Source organism: Haliaeetus albicilla, chromosome 3 (genome assembly GCF_947461875.1).
Source record: "Haliaeetus albicilla chromosome 3, bHalAlb1.1, whole genome shotgun sequence".
NCBI classification, from domain to species: domain Eukaryota; kingdom Metazoa; phylum Chordata; class Aves; order Accipitriformes; family Accipitridae; genus Haliaeetus; species Haliaeetus albicilla.
The window spans coordinates 48,154,893-48,178,819 of NC_091485.1; the positions used below are offsets into that span (position 1 = coordinate 48,154,893).

General features: G+C 37.8%; 3 protein-coding genes across 9 annotated transcripts in view; 2 read left to right on the forward strand and 1 right to left on the reverse strand.

Moving 5' to 3' along the window:
* WWP1 (WW domain containing E3 ubiquitin protein ligase 1) overlaps window positions 1-6,103 on the forward strand; it is a 62,070-nt gene extending 55,967 nt beyond the window's left edge. For all 3 annotated transcript variants that reach the window (XM_069779615.1, XM_069779617.1, XM_069779618.1), the window contains 5 exons: window positions 1,055-1,175; window positions 2,132-2,236; window positions 3,515-3,611; window positions 3,926-3,998; window positions 5,170-6,103. In XM_069779615.1, coding sequence (XP_069635716.1) covers window positions 1,055-1,175; window positions 2,132-2,236; window positions 3,515-3,611; window positions 3,926-3,998; window positions 5,170-5,269 — 496 coding nt within the window. In that variant the 3' untranslated portion in view covers window positions 5,270-6,103. The remainder of the gene's footprint in view (window positions 1-1,054; window positions 1,176-2,131; window positions 2,237-3,514; window positions 3,612-3,925; window positions 3,999-5,169) is intronic.
* A 2,991-nt stretch (window positions 6,104-9,094) lies between these two features.
* On the reverse strand, window positions 9,095-23,684 carry RMDN1 (regulator of microtubule dynamics 1). Of its 4 annotated transcripts, none has more exons than XM_069779626.1 (10): window positions 23,457-23,669; window positions 22,686-22,797; window positions 19,898-19,985; window positions 18,045-18,204; window positions 17,294-17,383; window positions 16,580-16,635; window positions 14,406-14,493; window positions 12,728-12,758; window positions 11,285-11,418; window positions 9,095-9,242 (listed from the first exon to the last, which is right to left on the reverse strand). In XM_069779626.1, exons 1-10 carry the CDS (start codon window positions 23,667-23,669, stop codon window positions 9,204-9,206), a joined length of 1,011 nt encoding a protein of 336 aa, XP_069635727.1. In that variant the 3' UTR covers window positions 9,095-9,203. The 4 variants fall into 4 exon arrangements, 3 of the variants coding, with proteins under 3 accessions (XP_069635727.1, XP_069635724.1, XP_069635725.1); XM_069779623.1 differs by having other exon boundaries at window positions 23,419-23,576; XM_069779624.1 differs by lacking the exon at window positions 23,457-23,669 and adding an exon at window positions 23,277-23,435.
* CPNE3 (copine 3) overlaps window positions 23,490-23,927 on the forward strand; it is a 31,408-nt gene continuing 30,970 nt past the window's right edge. The window contains exon 1 of one of the 2 annotated variants that reach the window (XM_069779622.1): window positions 23,490-23,596. The gene's annotated coding sequence lies outside the window, so the exon portion shown is untranslated. Of the gene's footprint in view, window positions 23,597-23,670; window positions 23,784-23,927 lie in introns of those variants that run through there. The other variant, XM_069779620.1, reaches the window with a different exon arrangement.

A 23,927-nucleotide genomic window follows, 5' to 3' on the forward strand; every position in this document is an offset into this window, starting at 1 on the left:
ACTGAAAATGAGCAAACCTATTTTCAGTAACTTCAGGTAACAAATCCAGCTGAAGGGAAGACATGTACTTAACAGAGGATTTCAAAATTGTTCAGAACTTTGCTGTCACTGTGGAAACTGAAATTCAGAATGGTGTGTAATGTGATGTGACTTTGAACAAAGAGAAAAAAAAGTTTGTTATGCTGCTCTTTCCTGCTTCTCTCCTAATCTTATCACTGCCTTTCTTTTTCTGAACCTGTATTTCTGATCCATTTATTCAGAATGAGCTCAGAAGCAGATGTACACAGATCCTTTTCTGTTATACAGTGTATGCCCAGTGCTGCACGTAAATTTTCCACTTAAATTAGCAGTCTTTAGTTTCTCCGTGAAATAGTTTCTATAGTATGTATTTGTATTTATTGTTTTGTTTTGTTTTTTTTTTTTATTCAGAAGTGGCTTGACCATTTTAGTTGAAACTTAAAAAACATTACCTCTTCCTCCAAATCTTAGCATAAATCAGAAGCTCAGAACAGAAAATGACTACTCTTTGTTGAAGCTGGAAATAGTCTTATGCTGGAAGTATTGAGCAACCATAGTTATAGGTATTATAAGCAACAGTATTTCTTATTATTCTCTGCCTACATGGTGTTTTTTGCTCAAGAACGGAATATTTTAAAATTGGTGGAAATTTTTCTGCCATTGAAACACTAAGATTATGCACTTTTTAAGCTAAATCAAATTTTGCCATAACAAAATTGTAATGCTGAAGTAGCATTATTTTCATTAAAATGTTGCTGAATTTTGATTAGTGAAAGGTTAATAATAATAATTTTTTTTTTTAAACTGGAATGGTAATCTAAGTACATCTTGCTACTTTACTGTTGTCCGAGTTTGGAGATTTGTGATAATACTAGAATGATAAATCCCTTATAGTCTATGGAATCATACAGTGTAAGAAAGTAAAATTGGTGGGAGTGTTACCTCATGGGAACACACATGCAATCATACACATTTGAACTTCTTCATGTTGAGTCAAAATTGATGTTTAATTTATGTTTGTTTTTTTCCATCCTAGGCTAATGGCTGAGTGGCGATTTTCTCGGGGAGTTAGAGAACAAACCAAAGCTTTTCTTGATGGTTTTAATGAAGTTGTTCCTCTACAGTGGCTACACTATTTTGATGAAAAGGAGCTGGAGGTGAGGTTTTCTGTTGAAGAGTTTTACCTTTTGCAAAGGTAATACATATGGAATGATTAAATGGATAGTTCAGCTTGAAGCTCTCATCTGTGGCATGCTGCACTTGATAGCTTCTGGAACATGGAACATTCAATAATAGGAGCAGTGGGGGTAAATCATGGTGAAAAGACAGTATCTATTGAATCGGCACGGTGTTCAGCAGTTGGGATTTTTAGATTCCCTCCCCAGTATTAAAATGTGTTTTGCAAGTTTCTATGAAAGGATCAGAATATGAGGTCACAGATGGATCAATTAGTCCAAGAAAACCTTTCCCTCTGTGGTAGGTGGGTAGAATTACCTTGTAGCAGCACAGAAGTTGATTCCGGTGTACAGTGATTGCTTAGTTTCACCTATATAGTCTAGGACAGGTTCTAGGGTTATTATGCTTAAGGACAGAAAGTTGGAGGAATCCACAAGGTTTGAAACTGGAATCTGCAGTATGTAACCCAAGGGCTGATAACAGGAATCACTTGCTTGCACCATGTTTACTTAACAATCAGCCTGGCCCTCTATGTTCACTGTTGGGTTTGTGATTTGGAGCAGGGACAAAAGGCTCTGTAGTGCTATGCTTATTTATTTCTGTGAGACCTGCCAAAGTTCCCTGTATATAATGAGCAGTGTTCTGAAAGCTTCTTAAGTTAAATGGGAGTTTTTCCTGAGAAAGGACTTTGATCTATCTTACAAGTTTCTGGTATGCAGGCTTTCAGACCACTTAAGTACATAAACAATTTTGGAGGAGTTCTGTAAACTTAGGATAAAGGAAAATCTAACTGTGGAGTAAAACAAAAAAATTACCAGTCCTTTTTTGGAAGCAAGAACTTCCATTTTTGTTAGTGTGTCTCATACAAGATACAAAATTAACTCTTAATTTATGCGTGTAGACATGTATATTGTCAAGTAATCATTCTCTTTTCCAGGTTATGCTCTGTGGTATGCAAGAAGTTGATTTAGCAGACTGGCAGAGGAACACTGTTTATCGTCATTACACAAGGAATAGCAAGCAGATCATATGGTTCTGGCAGGTATGTTGATCAGTAAAATTTCTGACTTCTTCAGATTTTTTTTTTTTGTAACACAAATGATGTGGAGTGGAGGGGTGCCATCTGAATGAAGATTCTCATTGCTTCCTTTCTTTTTTTCTTTTCAGAGAAGGAAAGGAGGATTACTGATTCTTAGGGAGCATACTTTAGGGTGGGAAATGGCAGATAGATACCCACATTACATTTGGATGGCTGGGTCATGAATACTTTTTCTATATCTTGTCCTTCTTATTGATTGTACAATGATAGAGTTTTTTGTTTTCTTAGCAGTGTTCTACCTTCTAAATGTTCTTATATGTAGTACACCTGTACATCTGAAATGCCACATATTATTTATGATTGTTGTCATATTAACTGTGCCAGTCTTGCACTGACTGATTATAACTCAGTCATAACTGATTATAACTCTTAATTTTAATTAAGTTGGCTAAGAATTATTTTCAGAAAAAACCTCCAAAAATGCTATACAGGCTTCTAGTTTCTATGAATTTCCCTAGAGAGCAGTCACAGCTAGGCAGTTCCTGTCTTGTGATAAATCACCACTTTACAGATGCTTTTGACAAAGTTCCTATAAGAAAATGATGCAAATCAATTATTTCCTAGCTTATTTATATTGTCAGTTAATGTAAGATCTGATGATATGATCTATTTTTAAGAAGCTTGGTAATGAAAGAATCTTAAACAGAAGTTCAAGTAACTTGGATATGGTTTCAACATTCATAGAACAAAAATGTTCATTTTGTTGTCCAGGTTTTTCTGAGTCAAAATTCTAGCTTATCAATGCCCTGTCTTACTGAGATGTTCTCCCTTTCCCCCCTCTTTTCTTCCTCTTCCCTTTCCCAGTGAATTTCCTTACAAAGTGATGCAGCTGTTATGGATGGTGTTTTCTCTCACTGAGACTGCTACATGCAGTCTTGAAATACCCAGAGCCTGTGGTTAGGCTATTGATATGTTTAATCAAAATGGCAATAGCCTTCGTATAAAGCATTGGCATGATTTATATTTTAGTGTAGAATAAAATAGATAAAGATTCTTATTTGCTCTTGCCAGCCTTCACATTGTAACAGTCGACAGTGCATATAATCTGAAATCACTGTCTTCTCCTTCCACCCAATTTTGCTGAAATCAAGAAAGGTAAACTGTTCTCAAGGTGGTGTCTTTTTAAATGGAATTATACTTTTTCAGCAATCTCATGGGGTTTTTGTTTTTCTCCAGCTGTGTTAAAGATTTTTATTAAGTAATTTGAATTTCTGTACCTAGTTTGTAAAAGAAACAGACAACGAGGTTCGCATGCGACTTCTGCAGTTTGTCACTGGCACTTGCAGATTACCACTGGGTGGATTTGCTGAACTTATGGGTAAGTAAAAAGTGACCAAAACTTTTATACTGTAACTGTTCCATTTGCAAATGAACCATGCTGCAAGTGTACAGATAGCAGGAACTTCATGTACATCAGCTTGGATCTAGAAGGGCTTTTTATATCAGAAATCCCATTAATACATTTATAAATGATTAGGAAATTAGCTCATTTCTAGGAGAAGAATGTTCATGTAACATTGAGTAGCACCTAATGAGTTCTGTCTGCTGTATCTGAGTTGTCTTATGTCACGTATATATCGTGTGTGCTACTTAAAAGGAACAGATTACACTTTTTTAAATCTTCTATTCTAGGAAGTAATGGTCCTCAGAAATTCTGCATTGAAAAAGTTGGTAAGGAAACCTGGTTACCAAGAAGTCACACTTGGTGAGTTGTTACATGTGAACTTTCTGTACTTTTAGTGGTTCTCTCTTTTGGTCTTGCATTGACCAAATCAAACAAAATCTAATTTGAATCAGTTCACTATCTCCATCTTCATCTTCTCTGATTGCTCTGACATGCCAGTATTGAAAACTTCTCTGGTTGCCCTGTTCTTAAATTTTGCTACTGTACTGTATACAGTTTGTCAGTATCAGATCTATCAAAAGTATATCATCCTTCTTGCATAGAACTGAGAGGTGTTTTGCTACTTCTGTATTTTAGAGAATATTAAATAACTGAACAAAATTCTTGTTGGTATTAGGTATATACAGTTATTAGACACACTTATTATACAGTAACATTATAAAAGATAAATGTATAGTCATGAGAAAAAGTAGCATGAAAGAAATCACAGCAAATGTTCAAAACAAGGATGCTTAGCCAAGAATGCAGATACTTTTTCCTGTCAGGCTTCAGACTATTATTGGCTTGGCATTCCTACACCAAACTGGTGCAACAGGCACACAGATCACTTTCCCACATATGCTGTGTGCAAAATGGATGCACCTTCCTTTGGCAACATGGTAACAATAATACTCATCATACTTTTAAACTGCTTCAGAGGATTCTCCATTTTACCATTTTCTCCACCAGTGCTGTTTTTTCAAGTGATGACTGCAAGAGTTAAACATCCCTCTTTGTCTAAGATAATTTTGGGGAAGAGAGGGAATGAAACAGAATTTTGGCAGAAGCCTTTTAGGGTAAAGTTTAGAGGGAACACCCCCCCTATATCCAGGCATGTGTAGGAAGGAGAAAAATTCAGCTTTTTCATGCTCTTGCTGGAATTTGGAGACACATCAATCTAGGATGATATTAAACTTCATGGCGAACATTTCCTTTTCTGAGTATTATAGTTGCTGTCTGTAGTCTTCAAAGGTTCTGGGTTTTATCTGATGTGGTAACCAGTCTTTTGTTTCTTAAAGTATTCCTCTCAAACTTTGTCTGTTTTTACTGCTCGTAGAAATGTCAAGGCAGTGAGATTGCACTGATTGCTTTTTCTTCATTTCTAATTGTTAAATCAGAACACTTTTAACTTCTGCTATAGCAGTCGAGTTCTGTAGTGTTCTATATGGAATTTAGATAAACTTAACAAAATCTTGTTTTTTTTCCTGCTCAGTTTTAATCGTTTGGATTTGCCACCATATAAAAGCTATGAACAACTAAAAGAGAAGCTGCTCTTTGCCATTGAAGAAACAGAGGGATTTGGTCAAGAGTAGAAGTGGCTTCTAGTCAAAAAGGAGATCTTGCATAATAAAAGGCCCAGCCAACTAAAATTGCACACTTAATTGTATATAAGCTTTTTGTTCTGTACAGTGATATTTCTGAAACTCTAAAAGTAGAATTGTTCTCCGTTCTTCCACAAAGATATGCAAAACAGTTCAGCCTTTTCTACTTTTATTTATTGCCCTTCCAAAAGACCAGAAAAACCCCTCATAAATTTTGAAAGCAGACAAGAGACTTATTTAAAATATATATAAAAAATATAAATATATATACTAATAGGCTCTAGTTTTATAGAGCTTTAAGTGTTTGAAAAGTTGCAGCCATTTAAAAGGGCCTGGATTTGCTTTATCTTGGCTTTATTATTCAGAAAAAATGTTTAAACTGCTCTGTGTTTTCTCTTAAGAAACATCTCCAAGTTTGTTTTATTGCATGGCTGTTCTAAAAGGTGTTAAAGGCTTAGGCCAAACGTATCCTAAATATGTAGAAAGATGCTGCTGGTATTTGAGACGACAGAATATGTTGTTCTGTCAGTTTAATTTTTTTAAATATATAAATAGCTGATATATCCCTCTCTACTGATGTAGCCAAGGTCATGAATAAAGCCTTTACTACTTGCACAAGAGTCATGTACAATAAGATGAATGTGATTTAATGTTGAAAGGAATTGGTGCCACTGTTCTGACTTACTGTAGGAGCTGAACAGAATATTTTAATTCATTTGAGCAGCATTGAAATTTGTTTACGTATTACCTTGGGTTATTACCACGAGGATGTTAGGTAATCTTCAAAGAAAAAAATAATAATAAAAGAGAAAATACTACACATTCTCTCCTTGGTCTGGTGTCTTACAGGTTTCTTTTTTGTTGTTGTTTTTTGTTTCCCTTTTCAATCTGTGATGTCCTTTTTACAACTTTGTAGTATATGAATGTAAACTGAGTTATAAGGTATACAAAAGGTAATGTGAACTGCTGCTTTCTATGTTCATATTCAGTTTCAGTTATTGGATCTAGTAAACCCAAATAAAATGAAAGTTACATAAGCTTTGCACAGATAAAAATATTCCTAAGTATTAAATACTCTTGTTCCTCTTAAGTTCTTACAGAAATTCAGATGTACCTGAACTAAGTTAGTATGTCTAAAATCTGTCATTCTTTTACGTAGGTCAGGTTTGTCCTAAGTGCACAATAATATAAAGCCATTTTAAAATTAGTTTTATTGGCATTGAGGGCATTTGCTGAACTGCAAAGATGTGTTTAAAAAAAAAAGAAATTTAACACCTTATTCATGTGAATTATATTAAATGCTACATTTAGCAAACTGTGCTTCCTTATTATAGAGTAAAAACATGTTTAAAATTACCATTTGTATTATGCTTTAAATATTAACTGTAAATTCCATTACATTTAACTTATACAGAATTTTGTACACATGCAAATGATTTCTTAGAATGATTAAAACCACTTCTGTAACATATCATATTGCACTGTTAAAAGTGTACATGCAGAAAAAAAAGCTATATCTGTTCATGTATCTTTCCAACACAGCAACTGAATTCTGCCAAAATTTTATTTTTTCTACATATTGGATTCTCTTGAGGCTTTGTATTGCATACGCACAGCCTACTGTGGAGCTGTTAACCTGCACATAGCTTTGGTAACACTGGTAGTGCAACGGGCTCAATAGACTGCTATCTTAGATGACCTTTCTGTAAGAGTTTCAAAAATTTCCACCACTTTGAGGGTTTTTCATACTACACCAAATATCTTCTGCAAAACCATTTTCATAAATATAGCATTAAATTAATTTCAAGTGTAAATCCACTTAAATTATGACTTATGCTGGTTAGAATGGAGGGAGCTTTAAAAAAAGAAAAAAAAAGGTCAAAGGCTGGGCAACAGAAGTGTGTGTGGCTTGCCTAAAAGACAGTTAAGAGGGCTAAATGTCATAGAGTTGAACTTCATGAATTTGCACTAATGAATGACTTGGGTGACCCACTACCAACTGCTGAATTTTGTGAACCTGTGAGTAAGTGAACAAAACAGTAAAAATAAAAAAGACAGCACATCACAAGAATGTAGTTGCTTTATTGTTTTGATAATTTTAGCTGTCTGATACCTGCAGTCGTTTTTCCTGTGGATAAGGGTTAGTAAGCAAGGAAAAAACCAAACCTAGTGGCTTTCTGTACGTGTATATGATCTATTGGTTTCAAGACTGACTGAAAGCATGGTGCTCGAGGAAAAAAACCTACGATTTATACACTTGTGTGTGTGTGCGCGTAGTTAGACTTTCTGGGAATTTCAGTAATACTGCATTGTAACTGCTTCTTTTCCCGTTTGCATTCCTTGTAATTCAGCTGTGTTTGGGGGGAGGAAGGAAGACCGCAAAGAGAGGGAAGGTAGTAAAGGCTGGAAATCAGACGAGGGAACCAGTGAGGGAATACCACTTGAAGGAGCTACTGAGTAGGTCATGGGTTCTGTTTGTTCCTTTCTTCCTGCAAGCAACTCAGCTGCTCTTCTCCACTCGACAATCTTTACCTGGTACCCGGATACCCTTTCTCTTTGTGCAGATACTGTTTTCTGCAGCAGAAAAGGCACCAAAGTAAGGTGCCTCTGCCACAAAGCTGCCAGAAGTGGTTTTGTGTATGGCAGATGTTTTTGTAGTCTATGAATGCAGAAAATTTTGAAGAATCTCTCTGAAACACTACATCTCATCTACCCCGGGACTTTTGACATATCAAAGACTTCATTTTGATGCTCTACTAATAGAAGAATAAGAATTACTTTACTGTAGTGGAGAAAACCACCTTTTAACTAGTTTCATGATCTGAGGCTAGAATTAAAACTCTAGATCGTCTCTCAGCTGTGGATTTTTCTACTGACTTGGCACAGGCTTGCTTTCTTAGTCTAAGCAAATTATACCCTTCTTCATCTTCCTCCTATAGATCACAACACTTTTTTATATTAAATCGAACACCATGTATTTATAGTCAATTTGTTCTAGATTTGTTAGACTTTCTACTGGCAATACCATGTGTATTTGCCTACCATTTTTTCATTATTTGGTCCTCTTTTTTTCTGCTGGGTAACCAGAATATATTGTTTGGAAAGTGTAAATATTTTCTGTGTTGGTTATCTAACTTAGATTAATTTATTTTTCTGGTGAACGTTCTTGCTAAAATAGAAGCAGGAACAAGAAGAAAGTTTTACTTTATCTCTACAAACAAACAGAAGTGTACGTGCTTCCAAATTGTAGTTCCCTCCTAAAGCACTGGGAGTATCCAGTCATCATAGCCTAAGGGAAGGAGCACATATGTCCAGTAAACATTGTGCAGCCACTAAATCCTCAGACTTCACAGCCGCTCAATGTGCAAATAAGTATTTATATTTCACAGAAAGCTTCTCATTGTATATGCTGGTATCACCCATAAATGGATTTTCTTAGGTGTTCCCAATTTCACCTTTTTTTTTTTTTTAAAACCACAGCACTTTTTACGAAGTCTAACACTACCATTTAAGTGTACTGGAATCAAGATTGCTTGTGCAGCCTTAATGAGAAATCTGTAGGAACATCTAATAATGTGAATATATATTACTCTTGAAGGCCACTGAACCCCACAGAAGGAGAATGCTCTAGAAAAAATTGCAGGTTTGTAATGATGTAATGGCCCTGCACCTCCTTTCTTTAAAGTTATGCTTATTCCTCATACATAACTTGCAGCTGAACAGTGTAAAAAAATTCCCATGTAAATCAACAGACAGGATCACATAATGAAACAGATCTAGCTGACAGTTTAATTGAAACAAAATGGAGACAGCAGGTTTAAGCTATACTTTTATTAACAGCTTCAATAAACCAAAGTAGTATTTGGGGTCTTTTTCCTGTGCTGCTGAAACCTGAGGCACTGAATTCCCATTATCTTGTTTCTTGTTATATAGAATTAAGCAACTCCAAAGCTTCTTTCTGTACCTGAAAGAAATAAATATACTCAAAACAAAACAGTGCCAGCTAGTTACAGGCTCTTCTAGCAGAACTTAGCATGCAAGCACTCAAACATTTCACCACAGTTCTGTAAATTCAGAACCCTCCTAAGACTAGTCATTTTTCTTCTGTAGCTCAAGATGCTCAGTACTTGAAACATAGATGCCAGTGCCTTCAGTGTAATTCACTTACTATATGTAGTAAGTTTGTGTTGAATACAGATGATTAGCTCTTGATCTGCTGTAGTCCAATAGTAGCATGTAGTAAGTTGTCCTGTATCTGACCATAACCAGCCAAGCTAGGGTTTTCAAAACTCTGGACAGTGGCTAAGGGAGTCTGAGAAGACTGTTTCTGAGGCTCCCTTTGCCTAGGGATTTTGGGTAAAATCTAATAACATTTGGACATGACCTCTATCATCTATATTAGAAAAACCCCCAAACCAAAACAAAAAAACCAACAAACTTCTGGTCCTGACAGCAAGCAGTGCAGACAATGTAAGCCAGATACTGCAGATACTCAAGAGGTAACATGTTCAGAAAACCTACTTATGCCTACCTCTGCCAAATGCACAGACAAGAATTCCAATTTCTTTGCAAAGGCCAGGTTCCTTCTTACTGGACTACCAAGTCTAGTTCCCAATTAATTTTGCATTTTACACATGCACCCAGAGAATGGAGAGAATACCACCTCTCTCAGGTCAGCAGCTCTGCACGTTTCCAGGAGATAAGGAAAGATATTTGTACCAGGAGGCCAAGCACTGCTGCAAGCAGATAAGCGGTTTAACAACTTGGCTACTGCACAAAAATTGCTACTGACTCCTTTTGCATTGTTTCTAAAGAAAGGCAAGCTTTTGTGATCACTGGTTTCCTGTGTGCCTCCAACTACTAGTAACCGTTAGAAGATTTAACTAATTTCCTACATGCCGAGACCACTACTCCTTCAGGCTATTAAATTCCTATACACTTTGCAAAACAGTGGAGGGACAGAACCTTTAGTTGTATTTCTATTGAAAGGTGTTACTGAAGGAGCTCACTTTTGGGAGAAACAGTTCGAGCCTTACTGAAGAATCTATGGAGGCAAACCTCAGTAGTGTTTTTTCTGAGGTGTGAAGTGCAAAATCTTACCAAACTATTTCTTGCAATTAGGACATTCAGAATGTCACAACACATTCTGATGCTTTCTCTAACAGTTAAAGTATCTCATGCTGCAGCTTCATGCTAAATGAATTGGAGGTCAAACACCTGTAAGAAAAAATCAATTGGAAATCAGGCTTTGTTACTCCTGATGTTAACAGGATTGTTATGAAAGATAAGTGCAATTGCTGTGGTTTATACTGAGTGAAGTATTAGGTCAGAACAAGTCTAATGGATTAACCCTCCTGGAAGTACTCTGTATGTGTTTAGGTAGGAAGCAGATGCCTACCCATCCAAACCAGGGTCTTTCCGAGCAGTTCAAAAGGGTAATGAAGTGCCTCAGGTCACCTAGTGTTGGAGATTTGCTGTCAAAGATACATTACTTCCATTTGTCTCAATTCAGATAGTCTGAATCTCTCCCTGGGGGCCTGCAAAGGACTACAATGTCAAATTTTATGGATCTAGCAAGTTTTTGATACATCCATGCTTTTTTCTTCCTCCTGTTCATGTGGTTTTTAGCTCTTCCAAAATATGATTTCTACCTTTCCATTTGTAGGCATATGCAAAGTGAATCTGTGCTCACACAGACATAGGTTAGCTCAGGTGCCTGCCTTAACTTCAACAACACAGTTAAGCCTGAGTTATTGTTAGCACTACAAAAACATCATGAAGAACAGAGAATAATAGTTCTTTATTATAAACAGAGGATTTCCAACCATTGTGTTCAGAGGCAGTTACCAACATACTAGAATTTCTTGGTGTCTGGATGTGATCCTGGATTACAGGTGCTGAACTACAATTTACTCCAAGTTACCTTTATAAAACATTCCACTGCCATGATGTCCCATGTGTTGGTTACAATATATGATTGTACTATTACAGTTCTTAACTTCCTACCTGTTTGTCCTCTTCTGTATGTGCAGGATACTCCTTTGCCTTACTTAACCACAGAAGAGCCATCTTTTTATTGTTTAACTTCAAGTATGTCTTTCCCAAAAAGAGCAAATTTTTGCTGTAGAAATTTGGGTCAGCTGTATAGAGACAGGAGAAAAGCTTTAAATGAGAATGAGCAGCATACTACCAATCAAAGCCATGATATAGCATCACTCTTTTAAATACTTAGTTGGGAAAAGATTAATAGTATTTTGGCTTTGTATCAGAAGGAAGCCAAGGTAAAACTTCTACTTGCTAGATTTTGGTCTCATATACAGTTACATTAGCTAGCAGCTTGTTAGTTAATATACCAAATGAGACTACATTCCTCACAAAGAGGAAAGCAGTGAGGTCAATGCACAACAGCTTTGCTTTGCAGATTCTGTGATTTTCTGGACCTAGTAGGTGCAAGAGGCAATGCAACAGCTTAGCAAGTGCAGGCAAGGAAATGAAATGGCAGTTCCTAGCTTCAGACCACACACATACAGTATTAGCTTAGCTTTTGCTGCACAGAAAGAAAACTTAAAACTCTTTGTACCCACATTTAACATTTTTCAGGAGAGATTTAAGAAGTTGGTTTTATAAAGCATACTTTGGCTATCAATCATTATTAGTCTTGCCTACTGTTCATACTTATAGCAGAGGCTTTCTCTGCTGCTGGATCTAGGGTCAGGATTCAAAATATATGGAGGTGTTTTTGAGGCACATTTTGAGATTAAGTAAGTCCACCATTCCGGTTCACAGGTGCATTCCTTGACAATGAGGGGAAGATACACAGTGAACTTTTTTCCTTTTAACTTCACTGATAAAACCACATACAAATCTTTCATACAACACTGTCCTCCCTTGTCTTCCTTTATCTTTCAGCTAGTCAGTTTTGCTTAATGGCTTCCCTCTTGGAAAAATAATAGTCCGTATTTTCTTTTACATCTGGACAGGTTTACTGCCCGTTAGATTGGCACTCTGATCCAAATAGCTTCTGAAATAATAAAAAAAGTGTGCTTTCTCTGTTGTTCTATTTAGAATACAGAGGACTTTTGAACTTTAAGAAAATTTAGGAAAAGTGACATAACATTCCCTTTTGCTTGCTTCTTCCCCCTGCATTCCAGTGGAATGCCTTGGGAAAGAGTACTTTGTTACTAATGAAGGTACAAATTTCACTTTAATACTTATCCTGAAAAAAACCCTGGTGTTACACTCAAAGTGATGATAGTGAGCATGTAATGTACTTCAAGTATCTCTGATGAAACATTCCAATGTAACGGTCCAGTGTGTTGACTAGCACAACAGGCTGATATGTTTATCTGCAGATCATATGCTATTAAGATAATACCAAAAGCTAGAGTTTTATTGGAAGTCATCATTCCTAAAAGTTATTATTCTGTCCAAAAAGGCTAGAAGTATTACCTTCCTCTGCCATGTGGAAGTAATGAAGAGCCTGCAAAAGATAAGGTTGTCTTCTTTAAAATGGAGAATAAACTCAACACAGTAGTCAAACTAAAGCCTTACACGCATGCTTAACACAGCTGAATAAGGACTTCCTGTCCATGATCTTATTTTTATTAATTCAGCATGCTACTGATGGTTCTCTTCAATGTACAATCAGATCTGACATCTCAGCAGAACCAGTACTTATCCAACCATTCCCCTGCCACTTCCTCCATAAGTACAGTACCTCCTGTTTGTCCCTAGCAAATTGGATTGTGTTTTTCCAGTCTTCAACTTGTCAAGATCATTTTTTAATTTCATTTCTACCATCCAGCATATCTGCAGTTTCCCCCGTCCAGTTCTCATGTATGAATTTAACAGATGAAACAAATCTTATGATTCAGGTCATTAATGTTGACTATACTTCAGGGAGAACTGATTCCTACAGAACACCAGTTAGTATCCTCTTACATGAGAATAAACCTTTATGAAATCCGCACGTATTTTTCAATTGGTTTCCCATCCTGCACATCAGAAATTTCAGTCCATTCCTACCTCTTCTGATGTTACTAGCTGGAGGGAAAATACTGTCAGAGAACTTAAAACTGCGCATGTATCTACAAAACAGATTTTGTACTGAAACTGCAGAAGTCTTACCAGTATGGCTCAACTACAGGTTCTGGGACAAGTTTACTTCTTCAGCCACTTTAAGCGCTACAGAACTCGATGCTGGGACTGGCCTGATTCTGCAGTATTCGAAATCCTGACTGACAGTGTGTATTCTTCCAAGAGTGATTTTCAGCAAAACTTACAAGGTTGACGTTCCATTAAAAAGTTCTATTTCTTTTTCAATCAGAGCTTAGATTGCTTTCTGTGTAACAGCAAGCAGCCTTCTACAATTACTTTGTAGTGACTCTTGCCCCCTGCCCACCCTTAAAAGAAGAAAACATAGTGGGCCCATTATTGGTTGAGCTAAACAAACAAAGATTTTAACAGCTGCAGCAAACTTTCCTAATACCAATTTAGTTTTCAAGTTTCTATATACGTACAAGTGTTTAAATAAGATGCACACTGTGTAGACACCCTAGAAGATATACATATGGACATATGTTCTAGGGCATATGACAAAGCAATTTTCATAGCAAAGATGAACAAAATTACTCTCAACTGAAAAAAACCACACCATAGGGAGCCAGGGGATGAGAAGGTACTTGTTCGTGCTAAGTAACAAAGCAAGCTGTTGCTTTTTGCATTTAGTATAAAGGGAAAAAATCTAGTAGTCCTATCAAATAAGTACATGGTATAACACCACCATATAAATCATCAGCACTGGAACTAGTACAGACAGTTAATCTGCAATAGATCGTAATAGTAAATACAAACTAAGTTACATATAGCTTGTTATTTTCTGCTGCATGAACTACGTGAAATAATTTTCACTATTCTAGGTGTGTTACAGCTGAAAAAAAATTTTTTTTCCTGTTTTTAGATATCCCTCACTCTCCTGTTATATTCACATTTTATTATTGACAGTTGTAAACTCACAAGCGCATGCTTATTCCATAAGTAGAGGTCAGCTTTGTCAGGAAGGTTAGTAAAAGTGTATCAGCAGCTTTGTGAGGGGAATAATAATCTGTGAAACATTTTCATATTGTACCTCTTGAAATGTGGAGGTCGGTGGTGTGGCAAATAGTGTAGCAGCTATTTTTCTTTGGTACCATGGCATTTCGGCAAAGGAGTAACACCTGGAGTGAAAGGAAACATTCATATATACCCTTCACATTTTTCTCTTTTTTTTGAGTAACATTCTCATATCTTGGATGTCTTAACTGTTGTTTCCAAGAGTCACAAAAACTGCAGCCACACTGCAAGTTCTATAAGCAAGTTCTTACGACTGTACAACAAAATAGCAAGATGTTTGAAGTTGCTGCCTAGCTCTGCTAAAGAAATTTTGGTGTGTCTTTTACTGGGAACTGCTATTACATTAGACAAAACTGGATACAGTTATTAGCCATGAGACAGCTTTTGAGCTTGAATGATTGTAACGATTTACGTATATTTGATATTTTTCTAATACATTTGCAAAAACAGGGCACAACCAAGTAATGTCATTGCCTTACCTCAACACTACCTTCTTTTTCTTAATTATTAATATAAATAAGATCTGCAGTACATTCCTGAAAGACTCTATAACCTATAAGAATGAAAATAAACCCAGGAATCAAACTACTGTGCTCTAGGCTAGGCCATACTATGCTGTTTTCCTATGTACTAAATAACAAAGGTAATCAGTCACTCATCTTAGAGATGTTGAAAGGATTAAACATTTGTTAAGTATTTCAAATATGTAGAACATACGAGGTGTAAAAATGTTAAACAATGCTATTCAATTTATTACCCTCCCACAATGAGTATAAAAATATTATTCACTGTGTAAAATAGAGCACTCTAGAGGAGGTGAAAAATTAATAAATGGAAGTGTTCAGAGGAGATGGGGGCAAGGCACGGAATACACAGTCTGAGTTGAAATTTTGCCAAGAGATGTGCCTTACCAGAAATGCCAATAAAAGAGGTTCAATCCAGGATAGACTAGAAAGGAGAAAAATACTCAAGAATTGGCTGATACCAAATCCCAGTTTCAGATGAAGATGCTCTGGGATTCAATAATGAGTATATTTAAATATATAATATGGTGCCACAAGCAATAGTGCCAAAAGCAATAATAATCTCACATTTTTATCACCTTTTCTAATGTTCCTTAGGAACAATGTCTTAAGTATTTTCCAGAACAAGCTTCCTATCTCAAAACTGACCTGGAGGCTCATTCAGTTGGTAGCATACGCTTCTGTTTAGAAATTTGGACTATTGCAATTGTTAGGTCATGTGGGAATGAGTGGTGGATGCTGAAAAAACAAAGTAAGTTTGTAAAGTAGTAAACTCTGGAGCAGTAGACTGTAGTTTACTCTGATACTCGGGAGTCCAGAAAAAAACATAGAGAAGGTGGCTGTGGTTTTTAGTATTTTTAAGCTACGAATACATTGGCTTTAATTATTTTCAATTTCTCAATCTTACAGTAGAGATTTCCTGCAAAACAATGTAGCAGCTTTGGTCTCTTTCAGACAAATAACGAGAAATGCTGCCTGGGGTCTCTCACTAACCCATAAAAGATACTGCTTTCAATCACACTGCTTCCACAGAACACTCTGGTTAGTATGGAAAGTTGTATTTCCAGTCCCTTCACCTGCTATGTAACAGTAATTCTTAGTACCCATTTCACTGAGCAGTAAATTCAATTTCAGAGATTTTTGTTAATGCATATGCATTTATAAGCTGCTTTACTTAAATGTAACTTTTAAAATACAATGACAGATAATAACAGAAGTCTTTTAGGAACACATCTCACTTTTAATAGCTTTTCACTATACACAGATTGTATTAAGCTGCACCCATCACTGAAATTCAATGTAAATTCAGTGTTGAGTTTTGTCTCCATTCACACTAGTAGGACAAAATGAGTTGTACTTACAATCTCTGGTGTCTGCTATGGAAACATACTTACGTCTGCAAAATGAGTTTTTAATAGTTCCATATAGTAATACAAATAAATTGAATGAACAATTATTTTTCATCTTTTTGAACTGCATAAGAATTAACAGCCAAGACTTTTTTAAGGCATGATGTCCTATACAGGTTCAGTAGGTTTTCATGTTTGCATCAACTAATTACAAGCCACTGAAGTATTCCAAGCATTTCTGCAATTCATGTAATACATTTTATATTCTGGCACTTTTCTTTGCCACATTCTAACTTTTGTTTGAAAGTACGCCTTACCAAATGCCTATAAGATGAATTGTTGTAGCATCTTTTGGATTCAGTTCAATGGCTCTCTAGTGAGAGGAAAAAAAAGAGAAACAGAAGATGTAACAAGTTGTTCTGCCACATCTGGATTAAAATACATAAAAAAAAAAGTAGACTTGTTTTCCTACTGTTAATTAAACCAGATTAACAGTGTGTAGAATTTCAAGGCAATATGGTATTTATTCAGTGCACAACTAAATCGGCTCATCTCCAAGAAAGTGAAGTCACTGACAGATTGCTAAGCAGTTCTGTTTAGTAGGTCATTAAGAGTTTCACGTGAGACTTGGCATGTTCAGATTTTGAAATAATTTCTGGTCATATAAAATTAGTAGTCCTTTATCTTCTCCAGGATTTGTCCTTTACTGCTACACAATCCACAGTTAGAAGGACAGCCACACTTCCATTTCTCAATAGCACTGTTACACTTTATCTAGTCCTAAGAGGTGTCAAAAGCACTTCAGCTATTTCAAGACTCCCTTTTATAGGGACTTAGTTTACTGCAGGAGATCATTTGTACTCCTTGCTGCTGGGGCATTCAGGACTGTCACAATAACCCAAAAACCAAAGTGTCACCAGGAGATTTGAACAGAAGTACACTTGCAAATTTTTGCCAAATAGTTCACAACTATCACTCAATCTACATACTGGACGCATTAATGCTGTTGTATGCAAAAAACTTTACATTACCTGGAAGTGCTCTTTGATAACAATGGCATTTCCAATTTTAGTCTTGATTCCTTCAAAATCTCCAACATCACTAAGGCAAATTCCATACCACTGTAATTCAAAGAACAAAACTAAAACATTTAATACAGCACTATAGCTATTAATAGTAAATTAAAAGGAAAAAAAAAAAAAGAATAGCTGCCAACACCACTAATGAGAACAAGCAAGAAGTATTTGTTATGAACAGCTCAGGCAGCATCAGAGCAACTTGCTGGTCTGCTTGCATTAACGTCCTCTTCTTATCCAAGATGCCAACACAACTGACTATACTTTGTTGCTCTCTGCCTGTGAGAGAAGCAGCACAAAAAAACCCCAACAGAACAAAGCCAGAGCCTGAAGTATTTCCAGAGAAACTCTACAGAGCTACTACTGTGCACAGAAACACCATGCTGAATGTGGGGCATGTACATTTTTAAGGCTACATCAGAGAAGGATGAGCTGATTACATCAGCTGTAATCAACCTGATCAGTCACCTCCTTCCATGGTCCTGCACACATTTAACCAGTTCCTGTTTCCTATATAGAGGAAATATAGCTGCAAAAGTCTGAACTCTGATCTTCCAAGAAAGTTAGGGAGAATTAGAAGTCTCACTCATTCTCAACTGAAAAGTTGAATTATGCTGAAGTTTGCTGAAACAGCACAATGACATTTGTTCCAGTTTCTACTGGCAGAAATCAAAGAACAAGATTTCAGTTATTTTGCTTGGCTCACCTTGTGTGCTGCAAAATTTGATTCATTTTTTTCAAGTGCCTTTTTTGTATACTCAAGGGCTTCATACGCCAGTTGTCTTTTCTCCTCTGCAGAAGTACTACTAAGCTGAGCTAGATCTCGTGATGCCCGCGCCAGCCGCCATAACAACTCTGCGTCATCACTAGTTATGAACAGAAACACTAACATTTTAAAACAATAATGGAAAAAAAAGCAAGCAACGGTCTTAAACCAGTCTTTAAATATGTATCTCGAGTGATAAGACAACAGCATATCATCTGTCATTCTATGCTATATACAACCCCAAGCTAACGATACCTTCGTTCTGCGAAGCAAACGTATCTGTAGGAAAGGACTTTGTTTTCTCAAAAAAGATGCAGATTTTAAAAACCCAACAGTACCACTCAAAACACCAGAAGGAAAACAAGCACTACTTTGTTCTTAGATAGACAGTATTTTTTGCAGTATTCCACTGATTTTATATTAACGTTTACCAGAATGTTTAAAAAATTATGCATCTTTTTCCCTGTAATTGTACCTAAATAATGAAATTCTTCCTACAACAATAGTGAAAAAACATAGATTAGCCATACCCCTAACACATAAAGCTGTACATTTATATATTTATTTTTATCACTATATCAATCGGTGTATGGTATGTTATAGCCAAAGATAAGGGATTTTAAGTTTTATTATTGAGTTAACATATTGTTTTGAAACACTGCTTGCACTTTACTGTACTTTTAGCTAATTACCATTTTAATTTTGGCTTAGTATTTTAATAGAGACTTTAATATTAAATTTAAGTTTAGAAAGTCTTTCAGAGGCTCTGGCTATAAAACTCCCCCCCCAGCAATACTGAAGTCAAAACTACCAGAAACCAAAAATACTAAAAAGCATACAAGAGTTATTGCTAAACTCGGAGTATCAATAAAAGCCAGTTTTCTTATCTGGAAACTGAGTCACTGCTCACAACGCAGCAGTCTTGCTCTAATTAACACAGTAACACAGAACTAGCAGACTCATTTTTCAGCCAAGTCACAAAAATGTGAAGTACTGCTACTGGAATCATTACTCCTTACAGAATAATTAGTATTGTTAAACATCTAGTAGCAAGCTTACATGTTGCTTATGACACGGTGTCCCTTACAGACTAGGACCTTTACTTAATGTCCAGGCTTTATACTTGCGCCCCTGGCAAGAACGAGGGAAAAACCCCCAAAACTAGAAACGACTGAAAACAACTGAACAGTTGACTTCCTCCAGAAGCGTTCTAGGAGATGCCTTGTCTCCTCCAAAGGAATGGACTCTTCAGTTTGCAATGCATTTTCTGCTTTTTCCTTAAACAGCTTGTTCCAGTTCACTTATCAATAATGTTCTGTGCAGTTATGACAACTACATGAGTAAGGAGCTCTTTTTGTTCAGACTCAAATCCTAATGTGAGACAAATGAAAATGGAAAGAACAGCTGCTCAGCAATGAAAAAGAAATGAAACAATGACTCAAAAATTTTCAATACCTGAATTCTAGGTACTTTGATTATTTAGTAATGTCTAGACACATCATGAGGTTTTGCATTGTATTTTAAAGGATTCTTAGAGTAACAAAACACAAGCAAAAACCCCTCCTCTGCAGGACTGAAAAACTTGAGTGTTAATCCTCACCTTCTACAGCTACCTGTCCTTTCTTCATTCATTTTTGCCATTAGGAGGAAAAAGATCAAGAGTCCTTCTTTCCTGCTTACATAAGGATGAAAGCAAGGTTCTCCAGCATACCACAGTGGGAACATTAGTTGAAAAATTGATACAGAAGAGCACTGAAAATAAGTCGCAGTAATATCTCAATGCAATCAAGTACCTGTTTTTATGTTGAACCAACAACTGATACAGCTTTTCTGTTTCTCCACTCCCATACAGGTAGTCTGCTTGCTCTATAACTTCTTCCACTTAAGGAGGAGTTAAAATTGTGGAAACAGAAGAACAAATTACATGTAATTAGGACATTATAGCATAAATAAAACATTTTAGAGCAAGACAACCTAGCTGAAACACAAAGAACAAACACTGTAGTTCCTTTTTAGGCCATCATTTCAAACAACGTAAATGCACAGCAGGATTGAATAAGCTACATTTACAATGAACAACTAGGAAAAGAAACAGTGCTGAACACATGCCTCTCGTGAAACTACAAAACAGCTTTCAGCAACAGAGTTCTGGATGCTTAACAGACTTAACATTCAAAAGTGTCTTTCTCAATGGATCAGACTACTAGAAGAAATTTGTTTTCTTCTTTGTGAAAACAGCGGGGGGCGGGGGGGGGAAGCAGCATGAAAAATATGACCAGGCGGGTAAGCCCAGTAGAGATCTGAAAGTAACAAACCCCCTTCATTAGTATGTATACAGAACTTAAATTAAATAATAATAAATTTTTTAAAAATATTCTTCATTGTCAGTATGGTTCCATAGTTTTGCCAGAATGACTGCAGATTGAGTGGGTCCCATTATCTTACTCAACAAGCCAAAATGAAACATTGCTCAAAGGTTTTCTGACTGAAGTCCTTAAGATTTTCACAAACACAACTCCAAAAAATACAGTTCATCTACTGAAACCGCTATGTGTTCAAGAAGATCCTAAAAGCAAAAATAATTTTGAAAATCAGAATTGACTTTCTAGAGTATCTATTTATGGACTAAGTACCCATTGTTCTTACAATACTTTAATTCTTTTTTAGAAAATACTTTAAAACACAACAGAGATGGGGGAGTACGATTTCCACAACTCGCTGATTATAATAATATATAAACAGCATTCCAGAAACAGAAATATTGAACACCACACAATACCGGATTCTAGCACGAGAACGATGGAATTAAGAGGAAAAATACCCAAAGGGAAGCAGGTAGATAATTCTGTTGAAGTACATAACTGTACAGGAGAAGAACAAACTCTGCGTTTACTCTTCTGCCAATATTAAAAGACGAAAAAATTACCTTTTAAGTCAAAAGCCTTAGCTGAAAGTTCTGTAAGAAATTAGACAAGTTTATCATCTCTTTGGTATTACTCCTGGGTCCGTGATCAAACTTCTAAGTCAAAACATAAGCTCCACCCTCCACTTCATAAAAATGAATTTTGTTTATAAGCTTTTAGAACTTCTTTCAAGTTGTCTACTGAATATGGTAATCATGTTTCACAGCGGCACAGTTTTACTTATAGAAGAAAAAAACACTGAAGGCTACTAAACACAAAAGCCTTCTCTTCAGCTTAAAAAGATCCTAGAATATAAATCGTTGAAGATCAGAAGAGCATTCTGGATAATTTTTAACCCTGCCATCTCTAAATGCCTTCTATCAACCATTTCAAAGATACGATAATGATCTGTGTGGACTTTGGATTTTAGTGTCCAAGATTAGCTTCATGGTACATCCTCAGTATTAGCTTCAGTGAACTGTTATCTTTGCTTGTTGAGACTCCCTGAACACTACTAACTTATCTAATGACTAAATGCTCAGAAATCGGTCTTCTGAACACATTTCCCACCAGGTGTTTTACATAAATTATTAGACTTTTATTTCTTCAAGAGTATTTTTCAGGTATTTCTTTTTTTTTCTTATTTTCACCGTATCTACTACTTGTCTTGCATAGAAAGCCCACTAGCATTGTTTTTCTTGGCAATGCAAATGCCAGATTCAAGTGACAGCACTAAAAAAGACCAGAGGCAACTAAGTAGCATTACTTATGTTCCTCATGGGAAAATTTTCTTGTTTGTGTACTGAGTAGCTACCTTAAATCTACTCACCGAAGTTCGTTCTATTATAGCAAATGAAACAGTTCCTTATCCGTTCAAAAGTCTATTGTCTGAATTTTTATTTCTATAGGCATAAACATCCAAGTTGTTCCAAACAGGTTATCTGAGCTGACTACTATCTAATCTACACAGTAAGCATACATTTCAGTTAGGCTCATTCTCCATTGGGTTAGGCTTACTCTCAAACCCCCTTAATTTAGCACATGATAGACAAGTTCTAAGTCTGCAACAATATCCCCTTTTAAGATAATGTTACTTTTCTTCCAGTAGTGAGACTATCTGTATTCAGATCTCAAGAAGGACATTTTATCACTTGTTCTATTCTTTCCTGGTAGGTAAAGCAAGGCTTTTCTTCCCCTCTTTCAGCGTGACAAAAACACAAGACATTGCTCAATTTTGTCTGAAATGCAATCTCAGTGTTGCTCAACTAGATTAAATGGGAATTGCACTGTGTTCACATTGAAAATCTGAACTAACTAAGATTTCCAGAAATTGATCGAGGTTTGGTCCGCATTCCTAACTGAACCATATCTTTCTCAAGAAGAGTTCTTTAAAGCTTGGGCAACAAGTTAGGTATCATACACCTTGTGCATGTGTTGTAGCCTAGACTGGATGAGCTACTAGATCTGCTTTCAGTGACACTTAGGAGAATCACTTGTTAAACTGCTACAAGGCTAAGGTGAGCCAATTCAAAAGCATCCCGTCATGGAAACATGCTGCATTCAGTCTTAGTGGAGAAAATCAAAAGCATTACACCCTTTTCCCCATATAATTCTGGCACTACAACTTTTAAGTTTCGCATTAGAACAACCTGTGCACTTCAAAATTTGAAAATATTACCTTTGAAGCTTGCATGAACCTCAGCAAAGCCAGAAATCAGCTTGTGAGCTTCATAAACCAAAAAGGACCCTGTTGAAAGTGCAACCCCCCTTTGAAGGCTTTTTGTAAGCACCTGCATGGGATCATAAGATACATATTAATAAACACTGTCACTCCGAGTTAAAAAAGTTCTTCTCGTCTCTAGCACCAGTTATATTTCAGAATTTGAACAGAGTCTTTTGAAAGTTAAAAAAACCCTCGTTAAGAAAAACATCAGGCGGGCATTTTAAGTTTTTTCAGCAGAGGCTCATAACTACTCTTTGAAATAGGAACAGAGCACTGCGCTGAAAATCAACGACGAATATGGAGCAAACACAAGGTAAGAAGCAAAAAAAAAAAAAAAAAAAAGCAAACTTGTGCTCTTCAGACGAGCACGGGGATCCCAGCTTTGGCAAAAATAAACGAGCCCTTGGCTACGTCCGGCCAGGCCGGGGTCTCCGCGGCTGCTCCCCCCGCGCCGGGGAGGCGACCGGCGGGGGCACCCGCCCGCCGACCCTGGAAGCGGTCGCGCCCGCGCCCGCCGCCGCCCCCCCAGACCAGCAAGCCGGCTACCTCGCTCCCGCCGGGCCCCCCCCGGCCCCGCGGGCCGCACGTCGCGCCGCCCGCCCCGCGCCGGAGCAGCCTCCCCAGGCAGGCCGGGCCGCGGCGGAAGGGCCGAGTCAGCGCCGCCATGACAGCAGCCATCGCCACCGACCGCCGCCGCCGAGCGCCGCCCCCCGCCGGCGGAGGAACCGGTCCGTCCCCCAGCCCTGCCCGGGCGACGGAGGAAACCAGGGCAGCGGCCGCCCGTTCCGCCTGCCAGCCCGCGGCCGCTGCGGGCGCCAGCCATTGCGCGACGCCGGGACCCGCGCCCCGCCTCGGCCCCCAGCCAGGTCGCCGGCCTCGGGCGAGGGGGCGCGGGGAGAGAGCGAGGAAGGGAGGGAGGGAGAGGGGCGGCGTGCGCATGCGCCCCTCGCCCGCGGCGGCCTGCGGGGCAGGGCGCGCCCGGGTGGCGTGGGCGTGGCCGCCGCGGGCGCCAGGGGTCCGCAGCCGCCGCGCTGCCGTCGCCGGACCCGGCAGGTGAGGGGCCGGGCCGCGGGGGGCGAGGGGCCGCAGACTGCGCAGGGGAGCGGCGCTGTGCGCCGCGCCGCCGTTCGGGGAGGGACTGGGCGTTGTCCGCGGGCGAGGCAGATCGCTCGGGGCCCCGTCGCCTGGCGGCGCCCC

Bases quoted from the DNA above. Each gene is read 5' to 3' on its own strand.
- RMDN1 (XM_069779626.1), bottom strand. From the start codon at position 23,669: ATGCGCACGCCGCCCCTCTCCCTCCCTCCCTTCCTCGCTCTCTCCCCG. The intron at 18,205-19,897 runs GTACTTGATTGC...GTTCATAACTAG, and splicing joins TTGGTTCAACATAAAAACAG to TGATGACGCAGAGTTGTTAT. The intron at 16,636-17,293 runs GTAATGTAAAGT...TCCTCTCACTAG, and splicing joins TTATCAAAGAGCACTTCCAG to AGAGCCATTGAACTGAATCC.